This window comes from Aquila chrysaetos, chromosome 1 (assembly GCF_900496995.4).
Source record: "Aquila chrysaetos chrysaetos chromosome 1, bAquChr1.4, whole genome shotgun sequence".
Taxonomy (NCBI): domain Eukaryota; kingdom Metazoa; phylum Chordata; class Aves; order Accipitriformes; family Accipitridae; genus Aquila; species Aquila chrysaetos.
The window spans coordinates 13,399,351-13,416,503 of NC_044004.1; the positions used below are offsets into that span (position 1 = coordinate 13,399,351).

Sequence of the window (17,153 nt, forward strand, 5' to 3'; positions counted from 1 at the left end):
TCTTTTGTCATATCAAATACATACCTTTTGATCAGTCTTATTTTTCTCAATTCTGGCTGTGCTGCTAATACAGTATGTTGAAGTGCCCAGGACAGCGAACTAATAGGATAGCTGTCAAATATCTGAGTTCTGGAAGGCATTTTTCTGAAGCCATCTAAAGAAAAGAGGGGGAAAAAAACCTTACAGATAAAGCTCACTAAAACTCATCTAAGGCCATAAGAAAATATAAAAGCACCCCATGTTACTTGGACAGAAGTTTATGTTTATACAATCTTAATTACTCAAGTTGTTACTGAACTCTGGGCAGTGTACTTTAAGACATTAATTCATTTTTTACCTTTTCCTAAGGACAAACATTGTAAAGATAGAGCTAATGTCATTAATCCTGTCTAAACTTTCTACTTATTGTAGCCTGTTTTATTTAATGTAGGTGTCTTTAAAACGGTATAAGGAGAGCAGAACTATATAGACAATTAATAAAAAAATTTTGTTCTTACCGTAAGATTAATTATATCTGATATATTTAGTTTTTAAATGTGAGAAATATTTTTAATTCCCTCTGTTGCACATTAGCCTGTCACTTAACGGAGATTAAATATACTTTTATTAAGTACAAAAGCATCCAAATTCTGAACCAACAGAAATCTACAGACAGCTAGGAAAAACTTCAGTTATTTTGCCTTTGAGCATTTGAAAGAACATGATAATACAGCAGCAATTTTGGTATCTTCACTAACAAATATCATGCTAGCGCATCACCGGGATGAGTAATGAAGTGCCTATTTCATCCTGCACAGGGTATAACTCACCGATTCCAGTATCTTCTCCCTTGGTTAGCAGCTGGTCCTATCCAATTTCTACCTCTAAAGAAAAGACTGCATTCAAGACTCAAAGTCCTACTCCGTCTTTAAAGAGAGCTGCTTTCTAGTGAGAAACAGCAGATCTTGCAGAACTCCTATGCTCAATTACACCCTAGTTTCCAAAGATATACAAATACTTGGATCCTATTTTTTAATAGGGAAAAGAGAAGGAATTTATCAGGCTATCTGTTCATTTCCCTGTCACCCTTTCTCTCTTCACAAAGATGAACTTTATGACAGCAGCCTTTTTTCATTCTATAAGAAAGATACATCCAGGGGAATCCCTCGTCATTCCCCAAAACAAAGACCTTGCAGTTTTCTGTAAAAGAGCAGTAAAATATTTCTCGATTTTGCATACTGATTGAAGATTTACATCAGTGTGCATAACAGAAGCTGTGGGATTTCTTAATGAGCATTTCCAGCTAGCTGCTATCCTTTGAAATGATGCATAACCTTGTACTATGTCCTGAGCCTGCAGTTTTGATTACATAAATACAAGAAAAGTACATCTATTTTCTAAACACATAAACTGCTGTAGAAGTACTAAAATCTTCAATATGATTAAATTCTGATATTAACTGGATGATCAGAGAGCTGGAGCACGTCTCCTGTGAAGACAGGCTGAGAGAGTTGGGGTTGTTCAGCCTGGAGAAGAGAAGGCTCCGGGGAGACCTTGTAGCAACCTTCCAGTACCTAAAGGGGGCCTACAAGAAAGCTGGAGAGGGACTTTTTACAAGGGCATGTAGTGATAGGACAAGGGATAATGGCTTTAAACTGAAAGAGGGTAGATTTAGATTAGATATAAGGAAGAAGTTCTTTACTCTGAGGGTGGTGAGGCACTGGAACTGGTTGCCCAGAGAGGTTGTGGATGCCCCATCCCTGGAAGTGCTCAAGGCCAGGTTGGCTGGGGCTTTGAGCAACCTGGTCTAGTGGAAGGTGTCCCTGCCCATGGCAGGGGGGTTGGAACTAGGTGATCTTTAAGGTCCCTTCCAACCCAAACCATTCTGTGATTCTATGATTAATAAAGCATATTTTCTTTTCTTTTTTACTTTGCACTTCAAGTTTCTATTACAGGAATGCTACAACTCAGAGTTGCCAAATGTATATAATATTATCAATATATACAATATACAATATTATAATAAGAACTTGTCTTTAGAAAGTTGAGGTGGCCATCACACAACTCATCCCTAAAAAGAAAGAATAAGAATCATGAAGATGAAAACAGGCCCACCAGTATTTCATGTTTTGAACAGCCATGTTTAGCAGCCTTTTTCCAACAGAGCTCTGAATAGCTCAGTGCACTATGTGCTAAAGCAAGCGTGAGTGAACCACAGGCATACATCCTCAGAGAATTCCTTCTAAGAAGTATAATGGCTGTTATTTTTACCCTTTTAATCCCTAGCCTCTCCTTATTACAGCTAATCATCTCAACACATGCATTAAAGAGAGCTATGCAGGTAACACTAGAAATCAATTGCCATCCAAAGCCCTAGTGCTTACTTCTATAGCAGCATCTTTGACCAAACATGGGTTAATATATTGTAAATCTTCAGTTTTCCCCTTTGTTTTAACATGAGTCAAATGCTTTATTCCCATATTCCACAGCATAGTTATTAACTTCATCTATTTATATTATAATTTCTAATTTGATATGTGACTGCACAGCAAGGCAGCTTTTAAACAAGTCAGCTGTCCATAAAGCCTATACTAAATCCCAATTTCAGGGTTTATATTCCCAGAAGACTCTTCCCCCTCTGTTAAGGAAAAAGCGACTTCTCAAAAACAGGTCCAAGAAAATATTAAAAGTGCATACATATCTGCTGAGACACATGCTCACACACAAAAGAAAGGAATATTGTACAATGTACTCAGTGCAATACAGAAATGTAACTTACGATTGTCAAAACTACATATTTCAACTCTTAATTGCAGTCTGATTCCTTTGGCTGCTATTGATATCCGTGCATGGTAAGTATTCCCTATTAGAAGCACGTGCTAACACATGGTATTTCTGGATATTCCACCAACACCCACCTATGGCAGAACCCATCAAGAGGGTGAGAGAGAGGGAAGAACATCTCCAAGAAGATGTATCGCAACTTGTCATATCAGCGTTTCTGCCATTTGTAAAAGAGGATTTGATTCTGATAAAATAGGTGTTACAGAAAGAATTTGTTTGGTGCACACAAGGCTGTAGGCAGGTGTAGGCAGGCTTTGCCCTTGGCCAAACTGAGCGGTGTCCCCCACCAGTTACGGTACCACCTCATGAGCTGCAGACACCAGCACCGGTTTCCCTTTTGGTTCAGCAGATACAAATTTTGTGTTTTGAAATTCAACAGCATGGTCGGTAATTTTTTGTGTGTGTGTTAACGACACTATCAGTTTTATACATTATTGCACAGCAAGACAGATTCTCTAGTGGTATTTAAGTAGGACCTCTGCTCTGGGGCCAAGGGAGCCTTGACAGAGGTTCGCCCACGATGCAGAAAGGGAGGCGAGGCATCCCATACGCAGACACTTAGGAGGCCAGCTCTCTGAGCGAAACACATCTCAACTACTACAGAAAACCAGGTCAGGTATTCCCAGCAATCTTGAACCTGAATAAATATTATTTAAAAAAAAATTTTAAATGAATATGAAAACATTACTGTTTTAAATGAAAATCCTCTGCAAGTTTCACAATGCTGCAATAACTTAGAAGAATGAACCTCATTCTATTTCAATGACTGAATCTCCCAGGCTTTCCGAAATGGATGTCTTGAATTCAACTTTTCTAGAAGAATCATTTCCATAAGCGATCACACTCAAATCCTTTAAAGTGGATAGTTAAAGTCAGTCTACTTAAAGTTACCCCTAAGAGTAGTTCATTTTTCCTTTCCTGTCCTGAGCAGTATTAACATTAATAATAAGCAGTGCCGAGCAGTGAGAAGTTTTAAATATGGCCATATATTATACATAATTGTTGTAGTGTTGCTACGCACTGTTATATACTTGCCTGCAGATGGCTGCATTTCAATGGGAAAAAATCATACTGTGTAAAAAAAAAAAAACCAAAAACCCAACTGTCCTTAGATGTGTATTTCTGATTTCTAAATAATAATAATATTAACAATAACAACAACAACAATAATAAAAAATAATCAATGCAGTCCTTTTATATCTACAGCAGCAGAGAATCTGGTCCCCTGTGCGTAAATCAGTTTCAAAAGTGCTCTAAGATTTTTCTTCATAAAAGAATGTAAGAGCTTAAAGCATAACAATTATTCAGAGCTGAAGTTTTAAAAACTTCTCACACTTTTGAGTTTTAACTGAGCAGGAGGACCACCACTGTTTACAAGGGATTTTTATTATGATTAAAAAGTTAGAGCAAATTTAGAGCAAGGATTCTGATATTCTTCTGCTAGTCTGCAGGCTTAAAGCTCTTTACAGTGAGTATATCAATATTAAACATGGATTAACTTTTCAATTATGGCCTGTCCTTGAAATTTTATTTTGCTTTCTACTTCATATAGTTACTTCAGCATGAGTACAATAAAGTCAAAGTGCCTCTAATGCTAAACTGCATAGCCGTAAAGTTACCGAAAGGTTTTTAATGCATTTTTAAAGCATTACTTCTAAGTCTCAGTTCTTTTCCTCCTGAACTAAATGAAGAATTTGCATTGATTTTGAGGGATTCAGAACAGAGCCCAATATTTTCTTGCTGATGTCTCACATAGCACTTTTCAGACTCAATATTTCAATCTGCTTTACTAATCACTAAAAGCAGAGTTAGAAAGCTGATAACACAATAGCCAAACAAACAGTAATAATATATTAGCTACTAACTGGGCAAAATGTTTCTTTTCCTTTGCAGACAGAGTATTCTGTATTTCATAACTGCTCACTCTGTTTGTGTTTTTCAGAAGCCTCCCACGTTATCAGGGACCCCACAGTTACCAGGAGGTATCAGGATTCATTTCTGGCTGACCCACAGAATTCCTGCGTGAACTTGGGCAAGTCTTGCAGGACCCAGTTGTTTACTTCCAGTAAGATACAACACCTATGTAAACAAACAAACAAACAGGTCAGATTTGAAATCTTTACTTTCACTCAATATTCCAGTCTCTTGGATATTCCATGTCCACTGATAGCATTAGTTCTTTGGAGATGGGAACAGTGCAATGGGTGCCTCAGCTTCTAGACATTAGTGGCTATCAAACCTCATGTTCTCAAAAGGATTCTCCAGGGTTCCTGACATGAAGGTTGCTCTCCAGCTGAAGGGAACAGCAGGTTATAGAGCCATGTCTGATGGGAAGCTAATCTTTTTGACTTTGTGCAGACAAAATGATCACCTAATCTTACTTTAAATGAAGCCCCATTTATGTAAATTAAAAAAAAAAGCTCTAACACCTTTATTAATGAAAAACACTGAGAAACAACGTGCTAACTAAGTTATAAATTTCACCTTCTTACTTCTTTGTAAGTACTTTCAAGCAAAAATTATTTAATCGGGTAAGAAAATAATTTGCATGTAACAACCCAACATGCCAGCCCATTATAAGCAAATCCTTTGCAGAACATCCCGCCTTTCTTCAGACCACAACGCTGCATCCTTGCACAAGATGCAACAATAATATAAGGCCATGTATATATATTATTTAAGAGCTCAAATTTCCTCTCTCACTGGCCAGGGCCAGGACTAAGGCCCAAAATTCCTATTCCTATAAAGAACAGTTAGATAGCAGCTAAAGCATAACAAGCTGCTCATTATGGTTTCATTAATCCAGACTTGGAACATAGCCACTAATAAATGTGTTGACATTTTTTAAGAGCATATGTCTCAAACATTTATACCTGAAATTGTCTTGGAAAATGGAACAAATAAACTATATGAAGTAATTAACACCAGCTGGGACATTCAATTCTTATTAATTGAAAAATCAAAAGCAGCATTTTCTCTATAGAGGAGAAACTTTCAGGGTTATATTGGCTACAAGAATTCCTTCAGCTCCTGTTCGAAATGCCTCCCTTTGGAAAGAGATGTATTTAAATAATTGCTTCACACTGCCCAGCAATGCATGTTCCCTTTTGGTCTCAAAAGGCTGTTCTGACTGTTTAATTGCCCTTACTGTTAAACCGTGTGTTCCACTTCAAATTTGGGTTTGAAGCATTCATTTTAGCCATCAATAGCATTACGGTTTCATCCGCTGGACTGGTGTCCCCTTATCAAACTTCTGTCGCTGTGTTGCAGCCCAGTTCTGATGAACCCCATCAACCTCCTTCTTTGAGCGTGTTTCAAGACTGATGCGTTTCTTGTATTTGCAGTTCTTCTTTCAAGTCTATTTTCCCATATCCATCTTGTCTTATATAAGTATAGACCTAGCACCCCAGCAGCAACAACACAAAACCCCCCAACCAGAATGGTAAAACTGCTTATTTTCTCCTTGATACTGGGCCTGCTTACAGAAATACGGCGTTAGCCATCAACATAACATTCAGCTAATTATCGTGACTGTTCCCATTCCCTGAGGCCCTAGTATTTACCTAACACAAATACATTTCTGCTGCATTTACTGGGTGAATCGCTAAATCTGGATCGACAGAAACATACTCGCAAACAGCATTTTAGTAAAGGCGCGTTCAAAGCCAATGTTCGGCAGCGCAGAAGAGGCAGTCTGGTTAGAAACCCACAAGCAGAGCCTGGGCCCGGGAGCCTCAAGCAGCTATTCCGTTCCATTCTAACAAAATAATGAGGTTTTAAATGGTATTAGGGTTTACAGCCATCTGGCACGGGTAGCGAGTGCTAGCAGATGAGTTAATCCGACAGCTCTAATTCTTGCGCGCTACGGTAGGGTGTGACACAAAAAATTAGAAGGATAAATCCTTCTTCTCAGCGCTCTCTTCTCGAAGTGCACGGCTCCGCACCTCCTGAGGTGGCCAGCCCGGGAAGGGGGACATCATCGCCCGCACCCCACGCCGGCCGGAGGGGCTCCTGCGCGCACCGCCTGACTCAGCGCGGGGCCGGGGCCGGGGCCGGGGCGGGGGCGGGGAAGTTTCCCGGGGCAGGAGCGGGGCGCCGGGCGGCCCGCCGAGGCCGAGAGCGCCGCGACCCGCGGCGGCACCCCCGAGCCCCCCCCGCCCCGGCCCCGACCGACCCCGGCCCCGGCCGCGGCAGCGGCCCCCCGCCCGCGGGAGGCGGGGCTGCGGGGAGCGGCTCGGGGCCGCCGCCTCCCGAGGGCGGGCCGCCGGTGACAGCTGGGGAGGGAGCCCGGCGCCGGCAGCGAGGTGCGGCTGCCGGGCGGAGCGTCGCCGCTTGCTTCGCCGCTCCGGCCGCGGCGCGCCTAGCGGGTCCCTCCGGGGAAGAAGCAGGGGCGAGGGCTTGGCGGGGGGCCTGCCGCCGGTGCCGGCCGCGGCGTGGGTGAGTAGCGGCGGCGGGAGGCACGAGTGGGGGATGCGGAGGCGGCGCGGAGGAGGGGGGGGGGGAGAGAGGGAGGGAGCGACGGAGGGATGGAGGAGGGAGGGATGCTGCCGCGCTCGGAGACTTTGACCGTGCGAGGTGCCCCAGGGGAAAGAAAAAAGTGCAGCCCGGGGTGTGGCGAGGCCGTGCCCGGCTCCGCTCGCCCCGCCGTGCCGGTGGCCCGACGGGCGAGGAAGCCCCGGGAAGGGCGGCCGGTCCTTGGCGGGGCTGGGCGCCGCCGGTCCCCGGGCGGGCGGGGAGAGGCGGCTGCCGCCCGCCGAGGGGGCCAGCCTGGCCGGGCTCGCCGCCTGCCCCGGCCCTCCCGCAACTCCCCCGCAGCCATCGGCGAGCCGGGGCGCGGCCGCGGCGGGCAGGGGAGAGCCCCGGACCCCGCGGCTGCGGCGGCTGCGAGCCCTCCGACCCCCCCGGCCGTGCTCAGCCGTCCCTGCCGGCTCCCCCGCGGCCGCCGGTCCCTGCCGGCGGGGGGGATACCGGTGCGGCGCATCGCGGACCGCCGGCCGGGGCTCCGCCGCCCGCCCTTCCACCCGGGCGCTACCTGGGCTCCAGGCGGGCGTCCCTGGGCGTCGGCGGGGCAGGCTGCGGGGGCTTCAGACCCGCGCTCGCACGCCGAGCCCTGCCGGCATGGGTCTTCGGAGAGCGAATCTGAGGCCTGCCCTTGGAGGGCTTGCGGGATGAGGCCTTTTTTTTTTTTTTTTTTTTTTTTTGCAGGGGGCTGGCTGGCCGGTATTTACATAATACCTCTGCTTAAGAGTGACCTCTTCCCTAATTGGAGGCTTCCTTTCCGTTTTCTATGGCAACACTATAGAAGAGATCGCTCCGGGGGGGGTTGGATGAGAGGAGTATCTGAGTATCCGAGGGGTTGGATGAGAGGAGTATCTGCGCACAGCGTAATTTTTGTTTATTAGGTGCCCATCAAGACCGGTTTGTCCTAGTGAATGGGTGAGATTTGGAGAAAAGTTCTTTACCTCAGCCCTTAAGGCAGTTGTTAGGCCTGTGAGTCACCGCAGATTTGCGGGATCTCCGTTTAGAGAGAGGATGGAGTGGACGCAGGTTGAACTAACAAGCAAGAGTTATTTTTGTTAGGTATTTACAGATTATCAGTCGTATATTACTAGCCTGACTGATGACTTCCATGTACCACACTGTCTAGTCAAACAATCCTGAGAAATTATGGTAATTTGAACAGATGGTATTTACTTTTATTATTTATTTAAAAATTTCATAGGATTATTAAAAGGAAATCCTAGCAAATTTTGTAAGGGGGAAGAAAATGACTCCCACTTAATTTCAAGATTCCTTTTGCTCCCTGGGATCCCTGCCCTATGCTTAGCACCCATCATGTACACCCAGTAATGTCTTTTCTTACATGATTGGTCTCACCGACAGTAAGCATGATGTGCATATGTATTTATGCAGGACTGGGATTCTGTAATGCTTATCAGGGTCTGCTGTGTTTCATCTCCATGAGATGCCAGTTTCTCTTTCAGGTTTTATATGGCTAGGGGTGAATACGCTTTGTGTTGGCTTTCCAAAGCTTGCTGAAAATAAATGTTTTCCGATTGTAAGACACGCTAATTCATGGTGCATTTAGGCAAGAAGGTTTTTATGAGACTTTTAAATTCTGCTTAATTATCTTTTGAGAAGGTGCTTTTGTTCTGTATTGAAAATATGCATGCCTTACTATTAATAATGCTAAAATTAGTTATTGTGATACGGGAGCTGTGACATTCTGTAGGGCTTAGAACATTGGTTTTCAATCTCTGCTCCATTTATATTTCTCGGTCCATTGGGATGACTTTGTTTCTTGTGCCTGAGGTAGTGTGGAGTCTTTTTGGGTTTGGGGTTTTTGGTTTTGGATGGGTGCAGGTAGTGAGGATGTTAATGTGAAATGAATAGATACATTGGAGTTATGAACAGAAGGGCCAGGAATCTTGGATCTTCTAGAAGAGGTGATTCTCCTTATGGGTGGAGACACCACTGTCTGGAGAGTGGCTCTAGAAGTTTAAGGAGGCCACCCTGTAGGACTCCTTCACTGACGCACTGGGGCGACAGTCTGCTGTGGGCTGAGATACTAGGTACTGTAAGAGGCCATTGGTACAGAGGTTTGCCCAACCTGCTTAAGTTTTCCTGCATGCAGATAAAGGCTTTTTTTTCTTTTTGGAAATGTTCTGGGCAATGCTCACTCTCCACTTAAATGTATGTCCCTTTAGTGTCTTAGATTGTTGTTTTGGGAACACAAGAGTTAGAAATATCCTCAAAAGAGGCCATGGGTTGAACCTGAGGTAAAAATAAGGCTTGAACTGGAAGAGATGTGCTCTGTTAAAATGTTAATCTCAGTACACAGTGGTAGAAGAGGCGTTTCTCGTCATGGTTTTCCTCTTAGAGGTCCATCTTCTTCAAGCCCTCTTTTTGTTCTCCATAGTTAGTATGTGTCCCCAGCACCATCTATTTACAGTTTATCCTAGCTCTGCTGTCAGTTGCTGCTTTTAAATATTATTTGTCAGCATTTAAAAGTTTATAGTTATTTTTGTGTATAGATTTTTTTTTTCTGTTGAACATTTTGATTAGATTATGATAGAAAATAGGAGATGTAGGAGTAACAAGTATATTGAGGAAATAAATGGGCCTGGGCCACATTTCTGGACAGCGTAAGGCCAGCTGGAGCTGGCATAAATACATGTCAGGGAGCAGAAAATAATGAAGAATGTGAGGTTGGATTGCCTCTGTATAAAAGCAAGGCTGGTTGCATGCTGCCTGCCTCTAAGAGGATGTATGGACACGTACCACTGATCACTGCGTCTCAGTTTATCAATTCATTTATTAATTTTGAACTAAGGTTGCTCTGCCATCAATGAAACAAACCATTAAATGCTTCCTCATGTTCTTGTCTGTAATCCTGACTTTTTTTTCCTTTCAACTTTCATTAACTCTATTCTACTTCATTTTGAAGGGACAATATGCAGCCTTAATTGCAGCTTTGTGTACTGATATGCACAAACACATTCCATCTCTTTTGTTTTTCATTAAAAAAAAGTCCATATTTAGAACAGTTGCTGATTTATGGTACTTATTCCAATGCTACTCTGCATTATTCAGGAAAATCAGTTTCATAGTCATTGTTTCATAGTTTATTCACGTTACAGTAAAACAACCTGAGTTCATGATCTAAAAAAGTGCTTTCTTCCATCTTGGGAATGCTTCCCCCATATGCAAATTTTGTAACTTACTTCTGTTGAACTTTTGCTAAGATATTTTTAAAAATATAAAACTTTATTAGTCCTAACTTCAGTAATAAGGAAAATACCTATAGTAGTTCAATAAAAATGGCATAGATTCATTCTCAAAGGGGCAAAATGGAACCGTAGTAGTAGTTTAAACTCATTTTTAACTCACTCTTTTTCAGTGATACTTCCATCCTTTGCCCATAATTATAAATCATAGAACTTTTTTTTAGCATATGTAATGCTTTTGTAGGCGTTTCTTTGAGATCACTAAAACTTTAAGTTGGTTACTTCCTTACTTGCAATATTCCATCTCTTCGTTCGTCTAATAAGAATGGCAGCTTAAGAGAAAGTTCTGCTATGTGCTGCGATAGGTGAGGTCTTCCCCATTTCCTCTCAGCACAACACCAGACTCATAGATCTGGCATTTCCTTCCACAGCCACCTTTGAATTTGACGCATTCTTTCTTTAACATATAGGCTCTCAAACACATGCTTAAATGCAAATAAAGAGCCAAATGTATTTGGGAAGCTCCCACCTGCAGCTGTTATTTTAAGTTAGGAGTGGTTAAGGTGCTTGATATAATGAGGAATACAGTGTGAAGAAAGGTTGTTTTTCCTCTTTATTTTTGTTGTTTCTTTAGGCACAAAAACTTGTAGTCACTATGTATCTTGTTAACAGTTCACAATGGGAAATTATGTCAATAAAGAGAAAGATGTACAGCGGCAATTTCTCATTTATCTTTCTACCCTCTGATTTTAAGAGAGGTGTGCCTAATACACATTATATAAAAACATATAAGCATACACACACATGTAGTTGTTTTAGTGCTGTCCTAGTTACATGATGAATAACCTGATTAACTGAAACCACTTTCTAGAGGTGAAAGTCTGAAAGGTAAGCAAACATCACTTAAATGGTGAGATGTTTAGAAATAGTGAACAGACTTTTTAATATTGGTTATTTCCTTCTCTAAAAGCACAGTCCACATAGGTTTGTTTTGCTTTGTTTGTGTATTTGTTTATGTGTTGCTTACTTGTTCCCTACTAAATGCTGGATGTAGCCACAACCATAGGAGGATCAAGATGTCTCTCACAACTCTTTGAGGTTTTCTGCTGTTTTCTTGTTTACAGTCCACCTTAACAGTATTTTGCCAGTTCTCTAGCACCCTACCTTGAAAGTAAGAAAAATGGGAGCTGTTTCAGAAAGTATATTTTTCGTATTTCTCAGTGCCATTTTGACTTAACTTTCATCCTCTTGGATAACTGACAGTTGTCCTCCATTTCAGTTGTCTTTGACAAGACATTAGCATTGAATATTTTTAGTTGCTTTTATGATTATGATTAGCTTTCCATTCAGTACGGAAGTGTTATTAGTGTCACCCGGCTGTATTTTGCAGTTTCACTTTTGATTTAGCGCTGCTGTTAAGCATGTGCTGCAGATGAAATGCATGGCTTCCTGGGTGTAACCTCAATAAATGGTGTCCCTTTAGCCAAGGAAAACATGGTTGTCAGGCTTCATTATGGGCACTGTCTGCTTATCTGGTTGCTTTGACTTCGCTATGCAGGTGAGGAGGTGATATTTCCCCCCCCCGTGAGTATAATGCACTCAAGTTTAATCCTAAGATTATCTATTTGTTTTAAGATGAAGTGAGCCAAATGGCCTGTTGGTGTAATTGAAACCGAAGTATTATTATTGTTGTTGTTATTATTATTATTTGTATGGTGAGACTAAGAGTAAGCCACTGGAGAGCAATCTTCCTTGGGTTCTTCCAAAATTACCTTATTTCTCTTCTTTAATGATCAGAATGAGGAACATCTTATCTATCTAAAGTAGACCTATTTTCATAAGACTTTCCAAAATGTCAGTGATTATGAGGCTGAGATTTCATCTTCTTTTTCTGTTTTCTATCTAGAGCAGTATCCAGCATCTGGTAACTGTTTATTTACTGCACAGTAATGCTACTGTTTATGCTAAGAAAGTGTCAAACATTTTGCATTTCTTCTCACCAGCTTGCATTTGAACTGCCGTCCAAAGGTACAAGCCTTGTTTTCTTGTGAACTACTAATTCTCCAAACAAGCTTGTTCTCCATGTTTATAAATATTTGTGGCAATGGGATGCACTTGTATCCTGAGTCTAATCAGGACATGTTTCTGGGGTGGAGGTTTTACTTTGTGAGACAGTGATTCCCTTTCTGTTTGAGTCTCTAAGCTGCAAGTACTTCCATGATTTTGGAGTAACTCCTTCATGTAGTTCTTTCTGCACTATTGGGACGTAAACACTCTGTGATACCTATCAGGATGGAGAGTGCGCATTGTGATGTGTTGCTTCTCTAAATTGCTTGGAAATGAGAGCTGAAACCCCAAGAACACAGCTTTTTCCCTATCAAGGTGTAAAGCACCGCTTTCACAATGTTTTTACCTTATGTTGATCTACTTTGAGTCACGTTTTGGCATTTTCTGCAGAACAGATCGTGTCTTAATCATTCATTGCTAAACTTGTTAGGTATAGACTATATTATAATTATACTCTTGCTAATTTAGTGTAGCAGACCTTTATTTCTTAAAGAAGAAATCAGTCATTTTCCCTCTCCCTCCTTTTCTGGACTCCTTATTTCTTAAACAAAAAAGAATGATCTGCAAGCGCATTTTATCCCAGCTTCTTATATCAATGAGATTTACTCATTTCAAGAAAGATCAGAGTGAAAACCTATCTTCACAATGGCAAAAGAAAAAAAATCAGCAGACCAATAAGGCTGATGGACTTAATTCTCACAAAGGCAGACTTCAGCTTCTTTGTGCAGCATAATCCTTGTAGAAGATAATCATCCTATTAGCTTTTGCATGAGGCTTTGGCCACTACCACATAGGATGGGGACGGAGGATGGGATGCTGTGCCCCGAGACTTAGTGTCTGTTCTGGTAATTCTGAGTCTTTTGGTAAGATAGCACACTCTTACTAAAAACTTTAATTACATTTGCTGTAGCCTGGCTTCCTACGGAAATGAGGCTTAAATGCTTCTGCTGTCTCTCAGTGCCCTACGACTAATTTTTGTATTTGTTGATCAATTTCAAACTGCATTTGTAAGTATTTGTAAGTATTTGTATTTGTAACTGCAAGTATTTGTGCATTTGTAAGTATTTGTAAGGTTGAAGTATCAAAGATAATGCTCCTGCTCCAGAACTCAAGATGTATATACATGACTGGGAAGGTTAGATGAGCCTTTTTTTATTTTTATTTTTAAACCAGTTTCACTGTTGAATAGCATTAACTTTTATTCTCTGCAATGAGTTACCTTGAAAAGGGAATATTTTTGGGCTATTTCTTTTTTTCCTGACATCTCATTTTATCCCATCGTTAATGTTTTCTGGTTTTTGTTTTGTTTTGTTTTGTTTTGGTTTGGTTTTTTTTAATGGACTGCCATCGTATGTTGCCATTTCTCAGGAATTTTTAGATTCTACATTCTACCAGCCAGGAAGTCAGGGCTATTACTACCTCTTGTAGTAAAAAAGAAAGCTTTCTTGCAGTCAGCTATTTGTTAATTTTACCAACCTTGCCTTTATGTTAATAACAAATATTCTGTGTATATATTGTTTTTTGCAGATTTTTTTCTATTGTCCACTGTGTAAGAAAGCCTGAAATATTTTTTTTTCCTTCTTTTTCTTTTCCCCATCTTTTCACCTTAGCCTCTCCTAGATGGCTTCTAGTCTAGAAGATAGATGGCTATTTCTGTACCACAGTGGGGAACCATGACCACAGCCATGGTTAGATATATCTGAGCTAGATTTAGTCTATCTATTTAGCCAGCTATTAGGAATATAGCTATTGGGTAACAAAACAGTGGTTTCTAAGAGTAGAAACTGTAAATGCAGAGAACTTTTGTGTGTGTTTGCAAATGTGCACACAGAAAATACTTCAAAGATTAACATACAGAAAAATAGATATGTTTGTGGAGACAGTATATCTGATGAACTGGATGAAACAGAAGATTCCTGCATACTAGCACTATAAAATAATTTCACAATAATACCAGATTATGCTTTAAGAGGGGAGGTATTGGAGATGTGTCTGATTTAAACAGCTCTAGTCTGATTTAAAGCTCTAGTCAGAGTACGTAGTGTACTTGATGTATATATTGTCCAGGAATTGAGTGAGGCTAATCCTTAAAAGAGCACAAAAGCAACATAGGGTTCTAATTATTTGCTCTTTCTAACTTAGAAAAGGAGGAGTATCTAAAAATTTTAGAGGGAGGTGTCCCCATATCACTGTAGGTAATAAATAGTGTGCATTTCTTACAGATTGAGATTTTAAAATCTAAAATCCTGTTGGATGTCAGTAAAGCAGAGCTTTAAATATCATGATTGCAAAGAACAGTAATTCTCATCTGCAGAAAAAGCAAAATATACTGCAGGTTTGCTCTTGCATATCTAGTATATCTAGGTCTTTTGCATCTAATGCAAAAATGCATTAGTGGTTCAGCTGCCACAATCAGCTGTAACTGGCACGTAGAGTAAGGGAGCTGGAAAAAATCCATGGTCCTGCACTGGAATGCAGTAATTGCCAGCTTCTTACTCGGAGGTGGGACCAAATGCATGAATCTATCACAGTGTGAAGCTTAGATCTGTGGCATAATTATCCTGCTCTCGTTATTTCAGATTTTAGACACCCTGGAGTAACCTCTCTGTTTCTCAAGGAAATTATTTTTATTGGTATATAAATATATTGGGAGAGGGGGAAAAATAAAATGGATGATGTATTCTGAACTGACTGTAAGAGAATAACTATTTCCATGGTCAGTTTTCTCATGCAAACAAGTCTGAAGAAGCTGTGTGGAACGTAGGTAAGTCAATGAATGTGAGAAAGATGCAGAAGGAGATGAGTGAGTTAAGAGTATGCTACAGAGAAAATAGGAAGAAGTGGGCGTCTGTGTAGGCAGCTTTGTTGATGGCAAAATGCTACATGTTCTTATTTTGCTCTGTGCTTTTTCGTGATGGAGGAATGGATGTTCTGCACAGCTTAAGCCATGTCATTCTTTTTTTGGCTGTAACATTTTTTTTCATATGGGAAAAGAATCATTAATTTAAGGCTTAGATCTCTTCTTTAGTAATGGAACTGTACAATGGGAAAGTCATATTTTTGAGAGTTCTTGAATTACACAGATAATTTTTTATTTTTCCTGTTTTATATTGCCTGAGGTACACCCCACAGGTGATACAAATGTTGCCATGGGTTCTCTCCTGCAACAGTTGTGGCTTTTAAAATGGAAAAATAAGAACTGTCTTGCTACTGACTGGTTTGATTCAGATCTCAGCTACAGTCTGCATAACATGGATTCATCATCCCTACATCCATCAACTTTATTGCACGTGTTCTGGATTTACACTGGATGTAAATAACAACTAGTCTAGGCGGAGAGGTTGACTGTAGTAGTTACACTTATTGTGGCTGTGACCAACAGCCTTACCTCTGTGCATGGGAAGAGCTGCTACAGTTTTGGGGGGTTTGCATACATATATATCCTTCAATCTGCAGTAAAGTTTAAAAATGAGATTTTTTTTCAGCTTTTATAATAGTTCACGCCACAAGACTGGTGAAACCTGCCCTGAAAAGTGGGACTGTAAGTGCGTGTTTCTGTGTTTTGATAGAGAAATGTGAGCTTGGGGCCACAGTCCAAAACGTTAGCAACTGAAGAGGTGCACAGGCCTTCTTCCTGATATAAAACTAACCCAGTATGTGAGTGAATCAGAACGTGAATAAATTCTGTCAAGTTGTATGGTAGTTCTGAAACTCATTAAACCTGCCTGGGAACATCCATGTCGCAAAGCTTCATGTGATCCATGCCTGCGTCACTAGGACTTTGTTGGTTGTACTTAGTTTTGTCATCAGTTCAAGGTGAGTTCAAGAGCTAAGCCCTTCTCATTTGAACTGCTCTAGAACTTACTTCTTAGCATTTTGTCGGAAAGCTTCAGTGTTTCTGGGGAGCAGTATTCTTAATGCACTAATGTGTTTGACTTCCAACTGCATGTGCTCTCTGTTTGAGTCTGTTCTGTTTGGCAGTAGACCTCAGGCCTGGATGAAGTTTTGCAGAAGGAGGACTGTATGTGTAGAAGGCACTGGAGATGCCCAAGCAATTCTGTGTTTGTTTCTGAACCTCGGAGGTGTTCACAGGTCACAGGGGGAACTTCTGTATACTAACCCGGCAGAACACACTTACTGGCTCTGTGATTTTGCCAGTATTGAGAGTTTCTATAGATTCTTGCTAGACTGACACTTTGGGTGCTGGACAGGCAGCATACACTCACTGCATCGCAGTACCTGGTAGATTTTGGATGCCAAGAAATGGCTGTGCAGTTGAAGCAAGGGAATTCTTACAGCGTATACATGCAAAGTTTCCCTCATTCTCGCAGTGCTGGAATATGCCATTGAGATGGCTAAGGCAAAAAAGGCGGCAGTTACTATTTTCCTGTGAATGCTGGTTTATCAGTTCACTACAGGTCTGTGCGCTTCCAGTTTGGTATTGGAAAGCCCATGCCTGGTGCAAGGCTGCAGTCAGTTGCACAGGTGGTGCTCCTGGCTACTGTACCAATAAAGAAACTAGGTTCTGAGACTGGT

At 41.3% G+C, this 17,153-nt stretch overlaps 2 protein-coding genes across 7 annotated transcripts in view; both read left to right on the forward strand.

Annotated features, from left to right (window-relative positions):
* Window positions 1-7,125: 7,125 nt before the first annotated feature.
* JAKMIP1 (janus kinase and microtubule interacting protein 1) overlaps window positions 7,126-17,153 on the forward strand; it is a 172,611-nt gene continuing 162,583 nt past the window's right edge. For 3 of the 6 annotated variants that reach the window (XM_030024298.2, XM_030024305.2, XM_030024231.2), the window contains exon 1: window positions 7,130-7,260. The gene's annotated coding sequence lies outside the window, so the exon portion shown is untranslated. Of the gene's footprint in view, window positions 7,261-17,153 lie in introns of all 6 variants that reach the window. The other 3 variants (XM_030024242.2, XM_030024288.2, XM_030024313.2) reach the window with 3 other exon arrangements.
* Window positions 7,350-8,403, forward strand: LOC115339084 (translation initiation factor IF-2-like). Its single transcript, XM_030008448.1, has 2 exons — window positions 7,350-7,996; window positions 8,226-8,403. The coding sequence occupies exons 1-2, from the start codon at window positions 7,350-7,352 to the stop codon at window positions 8,401-8,403; spliced, it is 825 nt and encodes a 274-aa protein (XP_029864308.1).

Bases quoted from the DNA above. Each gene is read 5' to 3' on its own strand.
- LOC115339084 (XM_030008448.1), top strand. From the start codon at position 7,350: ATGGAGGAGGGAGGGATGCTGCCGCGCTCGGAGACTTTGACCGTGCGA. The intron at 7,997-8,225 runs GCCTTTTTTTTT...TTTGTTTATTAG, and splicing joins TGGAGGGCTTGCGGGATGAG to GTGCCCATCAAGACCGGTTT.